The sequence below is a fragment of the Dermacentor variabilis genome, chromosome 4 (genome assembly GCF_050947875.1).
Source record: "Dermacentor variabilis isolate Ectoservices chromosome 4, ASM5094787v1, whole genome shotgun sequence".
Taxonomy (NCBI): Eukaryota; Metazoa; Arthropoda; class Arachnida; order Ixodida; family Ixodidae; genus Dermacentor; species Dermacentor variabilis.
The window spans coordinates 73,909,324-73,932,272 of NC_134571.1; the positions used below are offsets into that span (position 1 = coordinate 73,909,324).

The 22,949-nt window shown below is 46.9% G+C and overlaps 1 protein-coding gene across 1 annotated transcript; it reads right to left on the reverse strand.

The window, feature by feature from the left end:
- Nucleotides 1–9,096: 9,096 nt before the first annotated feature.
- On the reverse strand, nucleotides 9,097–21,165 carry LOC142579375 (alpha-tocopherol transfer protein-like). The gene is made up of 6 exons (XM_075689493.1): nucleotides 21,140–21,165; nucleotides 17,711–17,852; nucleotides 16,266–16,511; nucleotides 14,012–14,205; nucleotides 12,343–12,453; nucleotides 9,097–11,118 (listed from the first exon to the last, which is right to left on the reverse strand). The coding sequence occupies exons 2-6, from the start codon at nucleotides 17,829–17,831 to the stop codon at nucleotides 10,732–10,734; spliced, it is 1,059 nt and encodes a 352-aa protein (XP_075545608.1). The 5' UTR covers nucleotides 17,832–17,852; nucleotides 21,140–21,165; the 3' UTR covers nucleotides 9,097–10,731.
- Between the last annotated feature and the right edge of the window lie 1,784 nt (nucleotides 21,166–22,949).

Genomic DNA, 22,949 nt, shown 5'->3' on the forward strand with positions numbered 1-22,949 from the left:
CACCACTTTCAGAGCCCAAAGAAAAATATAATTCCTTGTTTGTGGGATACAAGCATGCTCGTCCCCTTAAATAGGAAATAAGATATTCTCATTCTCACTACAATCTAAAGACGTGCGCAGAGCGAGAGACAAGTGCTATAAAGTAGTCCGACGCGTTTCCGCACATTTCGCCGTTGTCGAATTTGTCTTGTTATAGCTTTGAACCTAACCCGAAAGAATGCCGGCACGTCGGGGTGGAATTCGCTAAATAAACTTGCGAATAAACTTTGGCGTAGAAAAAATATTGCGAGAAAAGAGTATTCACAAAGCTGAAACCGCTCTTAACATCAGCAATCTTGCGATGCCCGCCGCTGCAAAGACGAACGCGGTAGTCGACACGAAGAACAACAACTTTATTGAGTCAAATCTGAGTGGTGTATATGGGTGGAACCCCTATTCCAGGGCTCCACTGGCTTCTGCGACTCGACAAAAGGTGTGTATATAATGTTAGCACAGGCGTGAACTTCAGTACTTGCGCCTATAGTAAGCGTAAGTTGATCCACAAAACTTGGAACAGCCGTCGCAGCTGCGGACGTAAACATTTCTGCGATACGTGGGTACCACTCTTACGAACACAAGTATGTATGTATGTATGTATGTATGTATGTATGTATGTATGTATGTATGTATGTATGTATGTATGTATGTATGTATGTATGTATGTGTGCCGCTCGAGTTCAACGCGGTTAAGCGTTGGAACGTGCTGTTGCGGCCGATTGGCCAGCGGCCACAACTGATGACCGAGGAAAGCGCGTGCTTTCATCTTTGTGGCGCACTTTGATTTGTCATCTCAAAGTGCATTGAATAGTTTAAGTGCATAATTCTATTGGGCGTGCGCTGCCGTGAGAGGCAGTAACGTTAATGCCTTGCTATGAATTTCTGTTTTATATATAATAGGCCCTGTTTTTCTATGCGCGCAATAGCCTTGACTTTTCATACTCATGGCACTCTATTGGGCGGTAACAGATGGAAGTGTGGTGACCGCCCCTGACAACCGCCAAGTTTCTCATTAATTTTTTTAGCACTTCCGTAAATTTATTTTCTGGTTTGAGCTTTCCCTCGCTCATAGGGCTGTGAATGATTATTTTTCGCTTTTGAGGCTATAATTTTTCATGAGAGATGAAACTACAAAAATACGCCTAAACTTTTCTAATTATTACAACTTGCTGCTGTTGGGCCGTTCGCTATCGTCTTCCGTGCTGTGAGCCCCAGTTTTCAATTACATTGCTCATAGTTTCAATTCAGCACTAAGTCGAAGCGACGTAAACTTGTGCCAACAGTTTTTCTGATCGTGCAGCTTACGGCATTAGCGAACGTATGCGTACGACGGACGGTAATACTGTATGATACGAAGTGGGACGTCAATACGATGACTTACAAAAAAAAAAGAATCACCGCCCAAGCACTCCGTACAAATGGTTAACCAGCGATGCTGAAACGTGCGGCCCCGGTGTTTATCACTGGGTTAATCCCGACGGTTCATTAAGACGGTTTGATAAGCTGGCAGATCCTCGGTACGCAGTTGCGCTGCTCGTGTTCAGCTGCACGAGCCTGTTCTTGTACCCGGGCTGCAGCATCGGCACGGTGCAGACGAGCTAGTTCCCGGTTCTGCTCGCGGCGTTGCTGATCGAAAGCTGCCTGCTCATCAGGAGTACGCATGGCGCATGGCCTACCGATTTCGGAACCGGAGAGAAACTGCTGCTCACGCGCTCGGATGCCACGGAGAGCAACGACGTCACTGGCGCTGCTAAAATCGCGCCTCTCTTTCCGTTTTTTATTTTCGCGCATGCGCACGGGGTTGCGCAGGAAGAGTTTTCGGCATACACACGACAGACGAACGAACTGACGACTCGGCTAGCTATATACAGCTTCGCTGTAAAAAAGAAAAGTAAATTACGAATAAAATCACGTACCACCATTGATACAATAATCACGTGGAATGCTCGAACAAGAGTATAATGCTGTCAAATAAAACGCACTTCATGAACGCAGCGAATATTCGTCGCCTGAGTCCCTTCTAGCCAATCGTGTTAATGAAAAGCGTGCGAGTACTCTTCTGTGTGGGTAACAACTTTTGAGCGGATGCCACCTGTCGGGTTAATTTATACATCTCGATTCTAACAGAATACAAAAATACATGCCGCCATAAAGCTTCGTGTAATAGGTCAGCAGGATGTTGTCATAAAGTGGCCTGTGATTAAATACCTGACATCTGTGATAGAATATCTGTGATAGAATCTGACATGACGCCAGCCCTTCATTCCTCCAAATTCTTAACGTGCGTTCGGTGTAAAATGAACTGCTCCTTATAGGGTATCACCTCAAATCGTGGCATTCATGTGGGCTTGTCAGAGACCAATAATACTCCCCTATTTCTAAATTGCTATTTATTCAGCAATGCACTGAATATGTTCGCTTACGGTATTAAAGAAAGTACAGATAGATCCTATAAGTTTAGTGAGGTTTCGCTTACGTCGAGTCCATAGTCTCAAGGAAAACACACACACACTCACGCACACACGTTCATGCACACACGCACACATGCACGCGCACACCCATACCCACACGTATACACACACAACTGCAGACACATACTGATTAATGTACAGGGTGTCCCAGCTAATTTTAGCCAGAGTTTAAAAATATGCGAATGAACCCGCACAGAACCAAGGTAATGTTTTTTGCCGTCGCTTGGAGATACTCAAACTATTATTCTCATTCCGCCTAATTAGATCATTCGTCTTAATTAATTAATAAACTTCTCAAATATTGTAATTACATGAAAAGTGTCAGTTAGAAAATTGTAGAGCGACACGAAAAACTCCCGATACAGCTTTCTGTTGCTCAATGCGTGCTATATAAGAGTTTTTCTGAGCGTGAAAGAAGCCTGCGAATACACACAAAGTGCCTCTAGAGGCCAGTCGCACTGCAAGTTTACGTGCATTTGCCGCGCAAAATAAGCGTGATTTTTGCAGACGACATTGTCCTGATCAGGAACACTGGGGACTAATTGTAACAAATGATTGGGGACCCTAACTGAGAAAGTGCAAGAGTATGGTTGAATATTAATATGCAAAAGAGAATGGTAATATTGAATAATTTGTAAAGCGAACAAGAATTCCTGATCGGCAATCAGCCGCTAGAATGTGTGCAGGAGCACGTTTATCGATAGGTCAATTACTCATAGGGCACCCTTTCATAAGACGTAAATTACGGAAGAATGAAAATGGGATCCGAGCGCATATGGCAGGCATTATCAAATCCTGTCCGGGAGCTTAAATCTGTCGTTGAAAAGATAAGAGTACAGTCATTGCATTATACGAGTGCTAACACGTGGGCAGAAACTTGGAGATTGACTAAGAATCTTGGGAACAAGTTAAGGGCTGCGCAACTAGCCATGAAGAGAGTGGTGTGGATCCGACAGCAAACGGGCGTTACCAATATTCTGGCCACATAATTCATAAGACAAATAATCGGTGTTTCATTAGAGTTACAGAGTGGCTGTTAAGGTATCACACAGTGTAAGCGCTGTAAGGATGGCAGAAAATTAGGTGGGAATAAAGAAATTAGGAAATTTGCAGGCTCAAATTGGAATCAGCTAGCACGTACAGGTCAGGGGTAATTCGAGATTCCTCAGAGCCTTCGTCCTACAGTGGACAAAAAAAAAATGAAGCGACGAGGTTTTACAACATGCAAAATTCTTCCTGAATTTTAAGACGTTGTTGCTCTTGAGCTGCAGTTCGCTTCATACTGCGTGGCCGCATTCGCACCCTCACCTTGGCCTCGTACTGTATGTGCAGTGACGGCTCAGAGCAAAGTTGGTCAGTGCCGCAAGATCAACGACTTGAACCCATTTGATCCGACACCAGCTCCAATATTGAACCGTTATGTGCTTTGCGTGCGGTACTTGAACGTGTATTCTTATGACGGTGGTAAATTTATGCAACGCCGGTAATGATCATTGTAGTGATGTTGACTGTCTAGCCTTGACTTCTGTGAGGCGCCGCTTGGGCTATGAGAGACATGCACGGTATAGTCAGGGACTCCAGGCCTTGAATTCACCGATGTATGATTTCTTACCGGGCTCCGAAATTGCAGTGTACGTGCGTTTGTGCAATTCGCCTCTGCTGCAATGTGTCCGCCTGAACCTTCAAAACGAACTCTTGGTGCAAGGCATCATCGTGTTTTTTTTTTTATATATTACTGCAGACCGCAGTCGGGCTCAAGCAGGAGTGAATAGCAAGAAAAGACGTAATACACGAGCAGTATGTTAAGCGTATAAAAGTACTATGTCACAGAGAAAAAAAAACACTTAAATACAAATCGTGAGTCGGGAAGTCTTGCATATTGAACATGTTACATACCGAAGTTGTTGATCGCAATATTATGAACAAAGTATTCTACCGAAGTAGAGGAAACAGCTACTTTTGGTAGTTTATTCCAGCAAGCAGTGGCGGCTGGAAACAGAGAATAATTGTGTGAGTTTGTGTGGCTTATGGCTTGTTTGATCATTTTACTGTGACCCGTGCGGAGCTGAAGAGAAGCCAAGGGGAAGCGATTAACGTTGATACGACGTCAAAGCGTGGTATAGGCAGCGTAACTTGCACGCACGTATGTTACGTAGCGAAGTTTTCTGTCATAAATTTGGCATGTCATAAATTTGGCGCCTTTCGGCATTTGTCTTTCGTGGCTACTCTCACAGATCTCCGTGCCCTCGACGGGAATTGTATGCGAAGGGAGCGCGCGCTTCGTCGTCGGTTGGCACTCGACGACATCGTCGACCAGAACTTTAGACGGCACTGGCTGCCGAGGGAGCAAATATTGAGCCTATGCGCTGCATTAGAACCGCACCTGCAACTGTGTGCAAAGCGATCACACACCATCCCGATGAACGTGCGGGTGCTGCCCTCTCCCTGAGCTCATGTGTACTATTTATTATGCAATTTTTTTCCTTCTTATTTAATTTAGTATTGAAATAAAGACATTTAGTCGCTCTGTAACATAGTGGTTGTGGTGGTGGTAATGTGGCTACAGACAACCCCACTTGTACCAACGTTAAAAAAGGGAAAAATCAGACATCCACCCGTTCGTAGCATATGCTACAAAGGAAACCCGTACGGCTTCCTCGAAAGAAAGGCTCGCAGGTGAAGTAAAATTTGGCCTGGTCCGGGACTCGAACCCGGGACCACCGCCTTTCTGGGGCAGCCGCTGTATTATCTGAGCTAACCAGACGGCTAGCAGATGGCAGGGCGAAGTGACTTTATTAATTACTTCTCTCCACCTTGCGGGTTTCCGCAGAACTATTACGTCAAAGTGTAGCAACATTATATCACCACCGCCAGCAGAGTGGCACACCTGGCCTGTGATTTATTGCAAGCGTTGGCAAGCGTGGCTGCGATTGCCGGCGCCTTAGCAGACGCCCCAAAAAGGAAACTGTTTAACAGCAAGTTTAACGCAAGGAAACTGTTTAGCAAGTTTAACGGGATTTTCAACGATCATATAACAGCAACAAAAATAATACCTGGAGCACATTGTTTACATGCGCGCTTGTTCGGCGTCTTATAGTATAACACAGAATGATTTGTTTCTGGTTCACAGCCCTAAGGTGCGGGTACAGTCTGACGATTCCCAAGACGGCCTTGTTGGTAAGAGCAGTTTGACGTGTTGACCAGGAGTCTTTGTGCGTGGTATATCAAATTATGAATTTGCACGGGAATAAAATGTTGAAGTTAGCGCATCGCACTGTGTGCGCCTGCCTCCTGTCCGTGTTCTCCAACGCTAAAATGTTATCCAAGTTCGAATACCAACGCGACCTACATACAGCGGTGCTTTAATGCTGACGTCTATAAATTTCACACTCAAAAAAAAATGCAGATATTATTTGGTGAGTGACATGCTACGTAAACACACAGTTACAGCGGGAGCAAAAATTTCCTTCCTCTCTCTAGAGCGGCCGCAAAACTAATGAATATTCAGGCATTGCAGCCGGAGCGTAGCAAACGACGAAGGCGATTTCCCCAGCTGATGTCACTGGAACGCCAATCGTAATGTAAACAATGCCAACAATGGTTGCGCACGAGACAAGTTACCTATGCCATAGGGCACCTTGTTATACCATATGTTTCGCAGCTGGAACCTTCCACTGAACCATTTTTTTTCCTTAAGTAGTAAACGTATTTATGTCCTGTATCGTGGCTTAAGCCACCTGTATACATCAGGCGCATCGGAACATGTTTTCGTTGGTTTATGCAAAGGTAACATATTTGACGCCGAATACCCGACCACGATCACAAGAAATGATGATGAGGACCAAACTTTAACTTCAGAATGCGGCAGGGTCCCCGTAATTCCTTCTTGAGGTCGAGATGATGTGGATGGCGGCCGCTGAAAGCTGTGGTGAGGTCTCCTGAATGCACTTCAACCGCATTGGACGAGGTGGGTGTTGAGTGACGTCATCAAATCCGAGTGAAGGTTGAGCTGAGACCAAGCATTCTGAAGTCGTTTGCACAACCTCCGCGAGCAAATAGAAGTGCACATTGACGGGAAATGTGACTTTTGCTGACAACGGCTACACGTTGCTCGAAATTTACCTTCTGTGCGGTGCTCTCAAAGATAGCTATGTATTGGACCATTTGGCTGTTAGAAAATACTATAATGCGCTCAGTGCTCACCTGCACTTGAGACATTCAAAATGATCACGCCGTATGTTGATATCACACTTAATGATGGCAGCATTGCCCGACACGATGTCCTGAAGTAATTCGGAGTTTCGCCAGGGCGCTATCTTCACTCGAACGGTTACACAACAATGACCAGCACTGATTTAACTTTGACGGCAGGACTACAGAGCACGCGACAATAGAGGCCTGGAACCGTAAGACCCCACACCAGGAAAAAAAGTGAACGCGAAGACGAGTTTCTGGCAGGTGCTTACTGAATGTGTCCATCAATTTGTTTCCCTTGCATTGTATTCGCGTAGTAAAGCCATTTTTACACGTTAAAAGCAATTATCTCAATATATCCGTTTTTTTTTTCAACATTTGTCCAATTATCTCAGAAACCACTAATGCTATAAGAACTTTCTTTCTCAATATTTTGTGCGCAGACTGGCAAATATGCATGAATAGAACTATTGCCGTTTAGTGAAACGCTATCATTCCACAAGGCATTTACTGCCTATCAATGCCTAAAAATGAAGTACGGCCAGTAAAAAGAAATACTTGGCAACAACAACCTTACATTCTGATGATAATAAATCAACTTGTCACGCCAACTAACGGCAGCCGCGGTATCTATGCTTCATAGTAGACCGCAGCCATAGATACGTGCAGCTGTATAATAGGTATGCACATGCAGCGTTTGCTTTGTGCACGGCAGGACGCACTCGTGCTCATATTGTCTAGTCTAGCCGTGCTACGTGGTCCGGGCCGGGTTTGTCCTGCACCAGCTTGCCCGACGGATAGTAGCCACATCCAACTTGCGCATTTTCGAGTGATGTCATTGGGTCAATACGAAGCGAGGTCGGCCAAGGCGTCTAGCCAGGGACGACCGGCAATGAACGCGCGCTGGCAAGCGTGCACGTGGTCTGACCTTAAGTTTCGCGGGGTTCCAGGCTAGTTGAGTGTTAAAAACTAGTCGAAATTATAGCGAGACCCAACGGCTACGACATCAATGAGCAGGCTCGTCAAAGTTTAGTTCCTAGGCGGGCGGCCGCGGCCGAGCGTGGGCAGGCGATAGTGGGCTTCTTCCGGAACTGCGTAAGTGTTATCGAAATTGGAAAGCGGATTTTCGCTTACTTCAGCCTGTTTGGTACACTCTAAGAACAGTTTACACCCTTTGGCGTGCCCCTTCTGCCACACAACGATAATCGTCATCTGCCTTGATGCGTTTCCTTTCTTTAACGCTGCGAGCCTGGAACTTTCCAGTAACGAACGGCACGCGCGTTATCAGCACAGAACAGTTTACACCGTTTGGAGTGCCCCTTCTGATAATGCGCGTGCCGTTCGTTACTGGAAAGTTCCGGGCTCGCAGAATTAAAGAAAGGAAACGCATCAAGGCAGATGACGATTATCATTGTGGGGCAGAAAGGGCACGCCAAAGGGTGTAAACTCTTCTTAGAGTGTAAGCTGCGTGAATAAATGAACACAGTAACAGTAGAAAGATGCACACTGATAAAAATACCCGCCTTGATTGCTGTCAGCTATTTGCCAATAGCACCCGTCTATGGGAATCGGATGTATGACGAAATATAGCAGCCCGAAAAGAGCGAGGAGAAGGCTTCTGTACAAAACAGAGCGTTTCAAACAAAGGTGACCTCGCATTACGAGCTCCACGTGCCGTGCACGACTGCAAAATTAGGCTCCGATGTTCGCAACAGCGTATGCTGTCTACGGATTGTGTTTGTTCATGAAGCCGGGCCGAGGCGTGGTTCAGGACCTTTTTAAGATTCGCAAGAAAAAGAAAGAAAAAAGGCATTTACAGACCTATGCAAACTCTTAGTAGGATGTCATGCTTGAAGAACAAGTAACGCTCAAAGCGTACGCTCTAGAGCTCCGCAGGAATCCCAGATGCTGTCTTCATCTGGCGCCGAAGCCTTCAGAAATACCACTCAATTGAGTCTGCAAAAGTGCAAGGAAATTGCTAGAAACGGGGAAGGCTGTGATCCGCGCCTACCGCACGCTTTACTTAAGGGTTCATTACAAATTAGGTAATTTAGGGAATTTGGATTTTAGCACATACCCTTTAAGGTTTTTACCACTATCTGCTCCCGTTCGACTTGGTTTCTGCAAAACTTGCTTCGTGGGCGATTGTTTGCACGTCAACTACAGGCTCCTTGTTTTACAGGCATGGACGAACTGTTTTCAACAGCTGACATCTGCGCGTACAGATGTGGTACCAGCCGGAAAAGACGGAACTTAAGGACACGGTTTGTGTTTCCTACAACTCCCGGCTTCTTTTTTTTTTCCCTTTCCTTTTTTTCAGGCGCTAACTCATACCGATCCATTAGACTTCAAGCAGTGGTGTGAGGTGTGTGAAGATGTCGACGATGTCACTATATAAAGAAAAATAAGACAACTTTATTTAAGGACAATCCTCGCCCGGGTTGTTTTCATTTGCGGAGGTGTTGCTTGCGGGGGCGCAATTTAATACCTGGCGCCGCCATGCTTTCCGCCTCAAGCCCGAACAGCAGATCCTTACGACGCTGCCATGATCGACTGTTTCCACTGAAGTTGTGCGAACATAATGTCAGCGCGCAGTTTTTGCCCACAGCTTGCTAAATTCGGAATAATACTTTTCTCGGCATTGTGTTTTCCCAATTACTACTTCGCGCAAGAGATCTGCTGGTGAATACAGCGCCAATTATATCCTATACTAATGGTATGACTAACGTGCGTGCTTAAACGCCCTCTCGCCTCACTCGTCGTCAACGCACGTGTCGTTCCTTTGTTTCTTGGTCGCTGAGATGAAGGCTTAGTTCACGATAACCCTTCACAAATGCACAGGACGGGTGTGTTTCGGCTATTTTCTTTCATAGAGGAATATACAAAAGGAATTAACTACCTTTCTCCCAGTTTGTCACTACATTTATCCATCTCTCTTTGCTCATGTGGCATTGCGATCAGCTGTGTTCGTCTGCTGGCCACACAAGCGCGCTTTACTCTCCGTATTTACTCGGTTTCACCACGCAGAGAAATATTATTTTGGAGACGTGAAGGTTGGGCGAGGTAGGTGCAGCGCAGTAACTGTCTATCAGCGGAGGACACCTCAACCGCGCTGCACTGGGGCGTAGGGATAGGAAGGTGGGAGCGCGAGCAGCGGCAGCAGCAGGAGTGTCGAGGACGCAGAAAGGAGATGGGGAAGTGGCGATCGGCGCAAGGCCTGCATCGTCAGCGTATACGTCAAGACAGCACGGAGAAGCACGCTGTGATTGGACTTTATGCAGGCCGAGGGGATATATTCCATTCCTGAGCAAGGGATCTTTTGCTCGCGATAGACCTTTGCGAGACCCGCTCTTGGGGAAGATGAAGCTGGGCGCTCGCAGAGCCGCCGTCCCTGCGTTTCGAGAGTGCACCGTTAGCCAGGGCGGCAGAGGTTGAGGGGGCGTAAGGAGATTGGAAAACATAACAGGCGTACGATAGGTTCGATTGGTGCAGGACTGTCAGGGATAAGTGAAGGCGTCGGAAGCCAACGTTTACGTGAACGCGACGGCGACGCGTCGTACGTCGTATCGCAGAAGCAGGTTCATGCGCCAGACAATGCTATATAGAGAAGGGTAGATCAGATCACGTGGTGCGTGCAAATGTGGGGGTGTCGCATCATGACAGGGACAGGGAAAACGAGACGCCTTCACGCGTATGTTTTTCTCCACGCACCGGCGAAATTCAATCGCCGGAAGCAGATTCCGGGTGCCGTCGCGCGAGGTATGACGTGTGACATGGTTTCGCGTTGTAATATTCCGACCCCCTGAGCAGTGCGATATGCTGTTGCCTTCGTGTGAAAGTGGCTAGAAAGTGCTAGACATATGTCCTGCAAATGGACTTGAAGCAGGCTCATGACGATAAAAAAATGCTCATGGATCGAACCTAAAGTGGTTTGACAGCAATGTACTGCATCCTGAACACCATGTTGCCAGACGACCTCGGTGCTTTTTCATTACTCCTTACTCAGTGTTTCGGTTCGATCGTGAACATTTCAGCCACTGGACTCCTCCATCTTTTTCAGGTACTTGTGCAGCGTCTTGGCGTGCACCGATCCTTCGGACACGTCGTCCGGAAGCAAGGGCGAGTGGGCGAAGCAGCGCCACAGCTTCTGCGCCAACTGGACGCGGGCGTTGCGCGGGGGAAAGCATCCGCCGCTGCCCACCGCGGACGCCCGCTCGGACACGGCTGAAGGGAGTTGCTGTGGTCGATGCCGGTACCCGAACGTCTCGTGCAACCTGAAGGCTTCCTCGTTCCGCAGCAGGGCGTCGACGAACTCCGAGTTGTCGAGGGGCTTCCGAAGTCCCTCGTACTCGCGTGGCAGCATTTCGCGAGGCAGGTACTCGTGCAAGCTGGCGTAGTTCCTTCCGTGCAGGTGGAGCTGGCGATGCACGGGACAGATCACGAAAAAAAAAAGTGAAAGAAAAAGAAACCATTATTTAAGGTTAAAAAAAAGCAGTTGGCATTCTGATATGCGGAAGCGCGCGAAAGCAGCTGTGCATAAATCAATATCTCCTAGCGACACCTGCCTGGCCCTTTATCGCTCTCCAAGCTGCTTTGCCGATCGATTACTGTCGAGACGGCCACGCTTATCTACACACTCGTCCAGTTGCATCCCAACATAACTGTGCGTCAAAAGCATGAGTGCTGTCGAACGACGATGAAGAGCACGTGCCTCTGTTGTCACGAATGTTTGAAGGATAGCAAAGCAGGTGCCCTGCCCGAGGTTTTGTTTTGCCGAGCTCGGACTGTGGCCCCTGCGCACTCCACTATGTGCACGTGGCATGGCAACACTGTTATCGTGATATATCTTGTGCTCTTTCTCCACAATAGTATTTGATTGATTGATTGATTGATTGATTGATTGATTGATTGATTGATTGATTGATTGATTGATTGATTACATGTGAATTAGTGCTATCATGGCTTAGCTTGTGACCTACTTCCATGGTAGCGTGTGAATTGATCGATTGAATGAGTGAGTCAACAAAGGTAGAATGCTATACGTTGATTTCTCAACATGAGCATGTCGTCCATGCAAGAAGCTTCGACTGATTGATTGAAAAAAAGAAACACGTCTATGGTCGCTATTCTTTTCGTACGAGCTGCACCAATACAATAAAACGAGGTAAACAAGCAGCAGCGATTCCTATAAATGGAATGCGATGGAGGAAGATACCGGTGTCATTTAAAAATGAGGACCATATAAAAAGAACAGTGGCTATCAGCATGATTTGATCTGTTCCGAGACAGTGCAAGCGTTCAGATTAGCGGAAGTCGCTTGCTTCAGCTTGTTACCCCCTGCGAAGTGGCAGTTTCGCTACCCGAAGCAGAACAATGTCTCCAACTGTTCTCTGCGATTTCAGAGCGAATAATTTGTGAAATCAGGGGCTGTACTTTGCAAGGATTCTTATCTTATGACTCTATTCATTTCACATCATTTGTCGCCTTCTGTGGGTGACCCCAGTGATAACAGTGACTCGATGACGATGGTCAAAGAGAATAAAAATTAAAAAAAAAGTTTCTTTACACCCAAAAGTCTGGCGCTAACTGACATTCTTACAGATGTATGTAAACAACAGCTGCGCAGTGATTCTATACTTACTCGCTGGAAGAACTTATTCTTGACAAATGGCTTCAGGAATCTCAATAGAATTGTAAAGAACAAAGGCTGGTTGACGACGTGGATCGCTTTCAGACGCATGGGATAACACTCCTGCAGTACACAAGCAAGAAAAGAAAACACGTGTCATCATTCCGTATAAACACTCTAATGTTATCGTCAGCCTCCGATCGGGATTCACGCTGAACCGGTTACAAATTTCGCACAACACACCTGCATATCATATTCGTTGCTACTTCGATAAGCATGCACACACGTTAGGAATCGCGCGCGCCGCTATCACTGTCCACAACGTTGCAGCCTATTTTGCGCCCGTAGTACTTTGTTTACGAAAATCTTGAGAGCTATGCATCACGGAATACCCCGAAAAAGAAAGAAAAAGAAGTACGCAAAGTCGCTGTGCTTAACTGAAAAGTATAAAAGAAGCATGAGGCGCGGAAACGGTAACACGTGCACAGAATTGTTGTGCAGAATTGTCGTGCACCTACCACCTCGCACTTCGCATACCGCCTAAGAAGGAACAAAAAAATAAATTGTGTTCGAAGCGCCGACTCTGCATCGCTCCTTCCAAGATATTAAAGCAGCATGAATTAATTCAATTATTTCCAACTAAATGTGGTTGCGTAGGATTGCGTGCATGGTATCGCGATGCAGGGAAAACTGGCTTGGCTGCGCGAGTGCCTGAAGATGCACAGAGCGCCCAGGTATTGAGGGCATATAGGTATTGGTAAAGTTATCCTGTTAGAAAACTGGCAGTAACTACACTGCTATTGCGTAAAATTTTGGGAGATCGTTTCCTAGTTTATATTCACAGACTTAGGATGGTTATTTACTACTGCGATAAGCTTGCTGATTGCTGCTGCAGCTTCATTCCTCCAAAGAGCGCCAGGTTTCCTGTTTCGCATGCTAAGCGTTTGTATATCGAAGAACTGTGCGTCCGGGGTTGCCACTCTGGAATTCGGACACTCTAGAATTACGCCATGTAGGCGTTTTGAGCCAGTCGGACAGGCCGTAGCGGCCTCGTTAGCCAATCAGAAATGAGATGGCGAATTCGAAAATGCGGCGATATTAGGCAATGCCGAAAATAGCACTACGTCATAGGCGTACGCGGTCTGGAGTGCATCCGTCGTGTCTGCTTCTCATTTGGAACTCCTTTGGTGAGGTTGAACTTGGGCGAGTCGGTGATTCACATTAAACTTGCAAGAGAGCATCATGGACAGGACACAAGAGCAGTTTGGTGTGGAGCTAGTTGGTACATGATGCTAGGGAATAAAACAGCGCAAGAAACGCTGTGTTTCTTGCGCTATGTTTTTCTGGTTGTTGCTGCTGTGCGTGCGTGTGTGTGTGTGTGTGTGTGTGTGTGTGTGTGTGTGTGTGTGTGTGTGTGTGTGTGTGTGTGTGTGTGTGTGTGTGTGTGTGTGTGTGTGTGTGTGTGTGTGTGTGTGTGTGTGTGTGTGTGTGTGTGTGTGTGTGTGTGTTTGTGTGTGCGCGCGCTACACAACGCTGTTTTTGTCTTTCCTCCGTGTCCCGTTTCTTGCGCTGTTTTTGTTCCTAGTAGAGGACACAAGGCGCGTCTGCTGCACTTGTTCCTTTACTTGTGTCTTGCGGTCCGTAACGTGCTTTTGCGAGTTCCTTCGTTAGCGCCGCGTACCTGAACGCAGTAGACAATCTTGAAGGCGTGCTCGGGCGACATGGAGCCGACGTGTCTGAGCGAGCCGCCCTCGAGGTCGACCAGCGCCACGATGCCGTTCACCTGCGTCGCCGGCTCCTCGAGCACGTGCTCCCAGGCGAGCGTGCACGGCTTGTACATGGCTTCGAGGGAACAGGCGTCTGGGCTCCACTTGCCTGCGAGAGTGGCAGTGTACTTTCTTTTTTCCTACGTGTCTCTTCTCTCCTCCGCATCTAGAAAGGCTCACGTGTATATGTACGCATAATATATGCCTTTAAATAAAAAAGAAACCGCTATGCCTTCCTCTTTCTTTCTGTGTCCTGTGTCGCGCTGTCAAAATATGCTCTTTGCAGTAATGTATACGTACTAACAAGCCCTAGTGAGCATGGGGAGTGTCGTGTGCAACTAAAAGGAAAAGAGAGAAAAAGAGAGAGAGCGAGAGAGCAAGGACAGAAAAGGGCAGGGAGGTCAGCCAGACGAGCACCCGGTTTGCTACCCTACACTGGGGGTGGGGGAAAGGGGAATAGAAAGAGGAAACGAAGGAGCGTGCGTGTGTGGGAAGAAAGAAATACGGAGAGTGTAAGATGGAAGAGCGAGAAAAATGCACTCTCCGACAGGAGATTCGACATCAACGATGACCGCCAATATTGGAAATTTGCGTGCATGACTTCAATCTTTAAACCAGAAAGCACCCCCACCGGGGGTAGGTCCTCTGCACTGTTAGGGCCGACCCTCGCCCCCACCTCCTGCAGGGCTTACTCTCTTCATTACGCCGTGGATCTCACCAGCAACTTGTCACGAACGTAGGAGAAATTTACCATCGGCCTGTTGACAAGGGAATTGACACCCTTTTTCAATGGCAGACAAGTCACTGCGGTGTCAAGAAATTGCCAAGCAGATCTACGCAAGACAGTATCGACTACGTTGCTAGATCGACGTCAAGAGGGGGGGGGGCAGCAGGAAAGTTTAGCGCGCTTGCACACAAGCTTACAGGGACCCACTGTAATTCAGTGGAATTCACAAACTAATATATCCTTGTTAATTCTCTGAATCCCCAAGTTAATATCCGCCTCCCGCACGTTTTAGAACGGCGCGACGTAACTCTCATATACAGTCAGTGCCTCAGAGTAGTATTCACAAATGCCTACTACTCCCGCAATGGCCAGCTGTACCGCAATGGGAAGTTTGTGAGCGTAAAGAGACAATTATGGAGGACACCTTCTCTGTAGACCTTCTCCTTTCGGTGCTCAAGGAACAGTGTTCTGTACCGCGCTCACTGACTTGACAAGCACCCCTTACATAAAACAGAGTCCGTAGACTCCGATTAAATTATGGGGTTTTACGGGCCAAAACCACGATCTGATTATGAAGCACGCCCTAGTTTGGGACTGCATAAATTTGGCCCACTTGGGGTTCTTAACGTGCACCTAACTTTAAGTACACGGGTGTTTTCGCATTTTTCCCCCGTTGAAATGAGGTCGTAGTGGGCGGGATTCGAGCCCGCGACCTCGTGCTCTGCAGCCCAACACCATAGCCACTAAGCAACCGTGGTGAGTAGTCCGTAGACTCTGGTCCTTGCCTAAGTAAACCTGAGCTCCTTTAATAAAAGCACCGGTGTTTTCATTTTTAAGCATCTGGGGTATGTGAATACTGCAACCAATGTCAGGCGCCTTCATGCGGACAATTTTTTTAATTGTTCTCTTCTTTTCTTTTCATATTTCAACACTTTCTCCACAGCCCCCCCTACCCCCTACCCTCAAATATAGGTACCCAACTGGAGATTTATTCTGTTTAATCTATCTATCTATCTATCTATCTATCTATCTATCTATCTATCTATCTATCTATCTATCTATCTATCTATCTATCTATCTATCTATCTATCTATATATCTATCTATCTATCTATCTATCTATCTATCTATCTATCTATCTATCTATCTATCTCCCCTCCATATAATAACAATGCTGAGACTCAATAGTGAGGTTATTTAAATGAGAAATTCGAACCTCTAGTTGAATCGAAGACAGATATAATTATAGGTCAATTTTTTTGGCTCTATCAGACTATTTGCTTTTCGTCCGCGTTCTGATTCGCCAAGCAGCAGTGCTTTCAAGTCGTTTCTCCGGCCTATCTTACCCATTCGCAGGAAGAAGACTTTGCGACATTCCGGATCGTCCGCGTTCTGATTCGCCAAGCAGCAGTGATTTCAAAACGTTTCTCCGGTCTATCTTACCCATTCGCAGGAAGAAGACTTTGCGACCTTCCGGATCGGTGTCCTCGAGAAAACCGAGACATTGTAGGTCGAACACTTCCTTGGCGCTTGAAGGGTACAGATTCTGGTACAGGTCGGGATTTTCGAACCGCATTCTGTAGTAGTTGCAAAGCAACTGGAACGCAGCGGGTGTGTTGAATTTTCTGGCCCTCAGAAAGCGGAGTAGGAACAGTGGATCTGTTCTTGACTTTAGCACCATTGCTTCGCCTGCAGTAGGAGACGAACATATGAGACACGGAATTAAACGCAGTAAGAAAGGAGGGGAAATGAAGACAAGTAAATGGAAGTAATTTTTTATACCACATCCCAGTTACGATAGACAGGCTGGCGTGCTGCTTGTCATAATACAAGATGGTCACTCTATTGAAAATTCTATGTCCCATAACCGCCACACTTAAGAATCAAAGGTGGTCTACAGGATTTTCTATTAAGCCTCGCATACCAAAATATGGCATCATTGAATGCGATGGTAACGACAAATATGCTTCCTGGTAACAAAGATTTTATTTAGACAGGGCTTCAAACAAATTTGTGAGGAACCCCATAGCCCTGCGCCAATTATTCGCACTGAACACAACTGTTGCTCCATTATATCATGAAATCTTGTATCTCACTCAAATAAAGAAAAACAGCAAGCAAGAAAGAAGGAACTTCCTGGGTCTATGGCCTCACAACTCAACCTGCAATTACAAACTTTCATTCATTCTTTTTATTGTTATTGACATGATGTAATAGGAGAGGATGGCGTCATTAGGTGGCACGGGCTACTGCTCGTGGCTTGGCAAATAAGATTAAGTGATGAAATCTGGCGAAAAACACCGAATAAATTCACAGCATAAACACCAAGTTCTGCACATGAGTCCAAGAAGCCACAGAAAATGAGTATGCACTCCAGTTGCCCAACGAAATACAAGTATTCCTAATTGTCCGAGAACCCCTACGAATGCACAATTTTGCATACTACTGCGCAAAACGTAAGTACCCCTGCATAACATAATATTTGCCTACTTGACAACTCAAGAAGCTTAGACGCATACCACACACAAGTCTTTCAGAGGACACTAAAAAAGTAATGTGAACCCAAGCTATTGGTTTATTCTAATGAAACTTCAAAAGCGACAAGCGCTGTTGTGCGAAGCCATCGTTATGATCGTATCATTGGCAAATAAAACAAGGCATAGCTAACTGGACCCGCCCCACGGCGAACGTTCGAGAGGGTTCGTTCACAGCTCACGCAACCCCGCGGGCCGCGCCTAACAGTAGCGCTTCTTTGTTCACTGCGGCTGAGACGCCGTCGGTGAAGCGAATTAGCACAGAGCAGGGGCGTATCAATGGTGTGCAAGGTCATCTCGTAGAATATAGGTCGTGCAATGATCTGTAACAATCGCTGCGTAAATGAAACTCACCGTCGACCAATGCACGCAGTTCCTCGAGGGCCTCAGCTCGCCGCTGGGACGTCTCGTTCAATTCCGTTCGCGCTCTTTCCTCCAGATGAGCTGGCAGCAGTTCCTCGGTGTCTGCCAGCATTCTGTACCTGCGGTGGTTCTCCTGTAACATTGCCACATTAGGTCATGGTTACAATAGGCATCGTGGAGGCTTCGATTTAAAAATCAACTGCAGTGAGATTTCACTCTTGCTAAATTGATTATTACTGAGTAGTACATACTGTTTAAGCAGCACTGGCAAAGCTGAAGGGCTACTAATTGTCTAATGTTCTTTTTTAACCTCCTTTAAATACCATCTAAGCAGATGATGTGGGTACCTCAGCTTAGCGAATACGACGAAAATCCCAGACCATGGCGTCGGAGATTTTCAGCACGCCAGGAGCGCCTACTGATCTCGGAGGTGACGCCAAGGCACAGTACTGCTTCTCAACGCTCTTCTATAGACAACGTCATAGATATTGTCTCGTCCGTTCATCAAAAAGCTTAAGCAGACTGTCAGCAGCAACGTTCCTGGACGTTAAGGGCGTTTATGACAATATAACTCATCGATACATCCTGGACGCCTTGGGCGATGTCAGCCTATGTGGTCTTGTTTTAGAGCGCAGCTCTGGTTGCCCGTTCTAGCGGCGAGTGTCGGCGTCGGCGTAACCGAGCGAACGAGCTCAGCGTAAGATGAAAGAGAATGCAGAGCGCAGCTGGGAGACGAAAGACGCGAGGAGGAAAGTGGAGAGGAGGTTCCAGTGCAATCAGGAGGCGGAAAGCGGAATAGGGTGCGGCGAAAAGGTTAAAGAGGAAAGCGGGGTGCCGGCACGACCAGGCATGCGGCCAGCGCGGAAACAAATCCCTCGCGTGGGCTTCGGACCCACTGCACGTACGCTACTTCGCCTGCGGCGCCGATCCCGCTAGAGAATGCGCTCCGCGCGAACCACGCGCTCCTGTGTTCACGCTCTCTTTCTGAACAATCATCGACGCAAACCGTGGAAATGCTTCGTGTGCCGCTGCTGCTAAACGAGCTGCCCGAGCAATGACCCAGCGCCGCCGCCGAGACCGCCTTGTCCTTCAGAATTCAATACTTTGCCATAATATATCGCGGGTTCAAAACACCCAAAGAGCTGCGCTCAATGTTCGCATTAGAAAGTATCGTGATCGACGATGAATTTTCAATGGATATTCAGCTACTTGAAGGACAGGTCATTCTTTGTGCGAACAGAGGATAGTGCATTTCGCACCCATCGAAATGCGACCGCTGTGGGCGGGATTCGATCCCGCGACCTCGTGCTTAGCAGCCCAACACCATAGCCAATAAGCAGCCACAACGGGTACTTCCAGAAGTTCTATGTTCAGCCTCGAGAACAGTTATACTGCGCGTGTCTGTCTGCCCACGGAGCAACGTGGCAATTCCTGCCATTTGGTTAAAAGAGAATGGCATACGCCTTAGAAGCTAGAGAGGAAACTTCAGCGGTAATGGCAGACAGAATTTTTTGCTCAAGGACGTTTAAAAGAAATGTTAATAGTAATCCCTAATATTCTGGAGTACAAAGAAGATCAGTGTTGCCGTAAGCCGAGGCTTGGTAAGGAGAAAGTGACGTAAAAGTGAAATACGAGTATCGTCGCTCCCATGACATGCCCGCACAAGCCCCCCCCCCCCCCCCCACGACGTCGTAGATATTGCTGACTTCTTGGACGTGTTAGTTAAAAGATCATTAATAAAAACCATCTATTGGGTAGAAAGACGCTAATCTGCAGCCATAGAGTTCTGATTATTAACGACGACTGAAAGGTCTCCTCCTGAACCATTATGACTCCTTGGTCACATTTAAGGCGCGCGCCCTTCGTATTGAACACTGTGCCCGCTGTACCGTGGTGTTCTGCAACAACAGGCAGCGATCTTCGTGGCACGGGTAGCCGGTTGGATCCGGCTCGCATGCGCCAGACGCACGAGGTGTCACGCGAGGAGAAAGAAGACGGTTCGAGGCCAGTTTGAGAACGCGACTGCCGGGGATTTCTTCACGACCGCAGTGACTTTAAGTTGAGAGAAAAGGTCTATATATATATATATATATATATATATAGAGAGAGAGAGAGAGAGAGAAAGAGAGAGAGAGAGAGAGAGAGAGAAGTTCCTGATATTACAATGGCGTAATCAATGCCTACATTTGAGCATGATATTTAAATACGAATCTGTGTCTTATTCTTTCTGAGCGAAGCACAATTTTCTTAATTATTTCGAGAAAATGCCGAGAGACATATAGAATATTGATCTGTACCGCTCTAAACTGATTTATTCTGCCTCCTTAGCCCTATTGTGAGACTCTGCCAGAGTTCAAACAATCGGGATAGCACCACACAATCAGAAGAACTATACAAATTCAGTACCTTTAACACGTGTTGCACAAATCTTAGGACATTATCAATTTGGCATGTTCTAAAAATTTACTACTCTTTTAGTGTATTCGAAAGAAGAAAGTACTGGAACATAATTGTGTGATTGCTTCCGGCAGCGCCAGTAACTAAATGTAGCGCATTTTCCACTTTTCCTTTAACTTTTATCTGTAATTCTTTAAGTCAGCTTAACTTGGAAGCTGGATGGGTATTTCCAAGCACAGTGCACGTGAAACGGTCGATCTCGCTCCTTGTAGCTGAACGATGCTCACAGATGAGACGTGGAAGTTACATACGTGGAGACAACAAAAACTCATCAATATATTCCAAATTATCAGCCTGTTTCAATAAAGATGCAGTAGAAAAACGCATATAACTAAATTTTCGGCACAGATAAATAAGTTCAGTCGTAAGAAGTTGGTGTGCTGATCCTTAAGAAACCCGCACTCCGTATGGGCAACCTGCGACGCCGATACTTCGCACGCCAACGGCAGAGCCCAAACATACCACCTTGCTATAACGGGCCAAACGGTTTTCAGCAGCACATGCAGCGATTTCGCGTGTGCAAACTGACCACTCATCCTGAAGCAGACGCTTCCATCTTCCGACCTGAGCGGGCGCTAGCCCTCCAGAAGGAGAAGCGCGTGTATGCGCTCCTCTCGAAGTGCATGACCAGGGACAAAGCTGGGCCATGCCGGGCTGTACGCATCGAGGCTAAAGCAAACGTTGATACAGTCGCGCGCCGGTTATCGCTAAAGAAAAGAAGTACCGCGCCATTCTTGCGGTGCCCCTATTAGCTGGACGGTGTCAGAATATTTTAGTTGCACACTGGAACTGCCGTATAGCGCCTCCTGGCCAGCACCGCTTTCCCATACGATGCACATAGGGGCGACGTGAGTTCTGCACTGTATGCTCGCGCTGCTATTGTAGCAAAGGACTTCTGCCGCTGAGATGCCCAGTGTGTTGCGCACGCTCGAGAAAAACTGCTCAGAGCAGCCGGCCACTCACCGTGTCGTTCGGGTGCCGAGTCAGCCTTTACAATCGGCAATCTAGAGAAATAGTCGCGGCAGCGAAAGTATACCGTATCGTAAGGGACCGGTTTGGTGTTGGTTCAGTCGCAGCCGCCCTTGTTCCCGCTCTCAGCGGCGACCTTTTCACTTTCCTCGTCTTGGCATATATGTGCAGTACACACGAAGTGGTTGTTTGCTCTGCAAGCGCACATTGTCTTTTTTTTTTCTCGCACTCTCCGTGGCCTTCAACTCCCTTCTCGCTTGGCTTGTTAGTGGTTTGTAAGCCAGACGCCACCATTGCTTCACGTAAATCAGTACAAGGATATAAATAGGGGCGAATGATAAGTTCGTCTTACTCGATTGGTAATGCCGACAGCCGCCGTTATACGATGAAGAAGCATATACAGCCGTTCATCTTTGACAACAACCCGCTGCCGTAGCCCCGTGGCTGTGGCGTTGCGTTGCTGAGATGGAGGTGACGGGTCTTAATCCCAGTAGCCGCGGTCGCATTCGGATGGGGCGCAACGCCAAAGACGGCCGCTTTCCATGAAGTGGGTGCACATTAAGGAACCCCAGGTAGCAAAAATTATTCCGGAGCTCCTCACTACGGCGTGCCTCAAAATCAGATAGTGTTCTGGTACGTAAAGCCCCAGAATTTAATTTTAACTTAAATTTTAGCAAACGCCTATTGCGTGGAACAAACATCGATTTTTTGTAAGGAAAGTATACTACATTAAGCTAGCACCGCCCATCAAGGCGCCCCAAGTAGAAATCGCCAACTTCCTCCGAAGTATGACGTAGTAGTTCTGCGGAAACCCGCAAGGTGGAGAGAAGTAATGAATAAAGGGAAAATCAGACATCCACCCGTTCGTAGTAATTGCTACAAAGGAAACTCTTGCCTTTGCTTCGTGTTGTCGACAAATTCGACTTCGCCCTGCCATCTGCTAGCCGCCTGGTTAGCTCAGATGGTAGAGCGGCAGCCCCGGAAAGACGGTGGTCCCGGGTTCGAGTCCCGGACCAGGACGAATTTTTCTTCAACTATGAGGCTTTCCTTTCGAGGAACCCGTATGGGTTTCCTTTGTAGCAAATGCTACGAACGGGTGGATGTCTGATTTTCCCTTTATTCATCCTCCGAAGTAGAAACAAAAACACTCCTAAGCCATGTTTGTGTTAATTATGGTTGTAACTGTACGTTCTTGTTTCACGACTGAAGAGCGAACGTGTGGAAATCGTTCAACATGCGATAGTATTAGTTTACGATGCACTGCGAGGGTTTTAGGGAATTATTACGTCGGCCTCATTAAGGGGAGGGAGGAAGGTTTCGCTTAGACTGATAAGCTTATTTTGCTGGAAATCAAGCTTACCAGCGCTGTTTAAAACCCCTATTATCGATATATTCTATAAATCGGCACTACGCCGTCATCCATTACACAAAAGGAGAACTGGGACAAACACTAAATCATTTTAGACAGATAGAGTGTTACTTCTAAGCCATATTTTCAAAAATTTCGTGTTAATAGTTTCGGTACTATAGGATAAAATTAAGGCCAACGTTATATTTTGGGTTTAATTTCGCGCCGAAACACCACCACCAGCATACGTCAATGTGAACTCACGCACTGGAATATTTTTTTTACGTTTTTCGCATATTGCTTCTGGGCCGTTGTGGTTCACGAAAAGTTCTTGAAACTCGCTACGTGCCGCCGTTGGCTATTTTAGGGTGCGGCGTAGTTCATCCTTGCCGATAAATAATGAACCAGCCTCGAGCAGTCGCCGTCCCAGTCCATGACATCACGACGAGGTGTTGC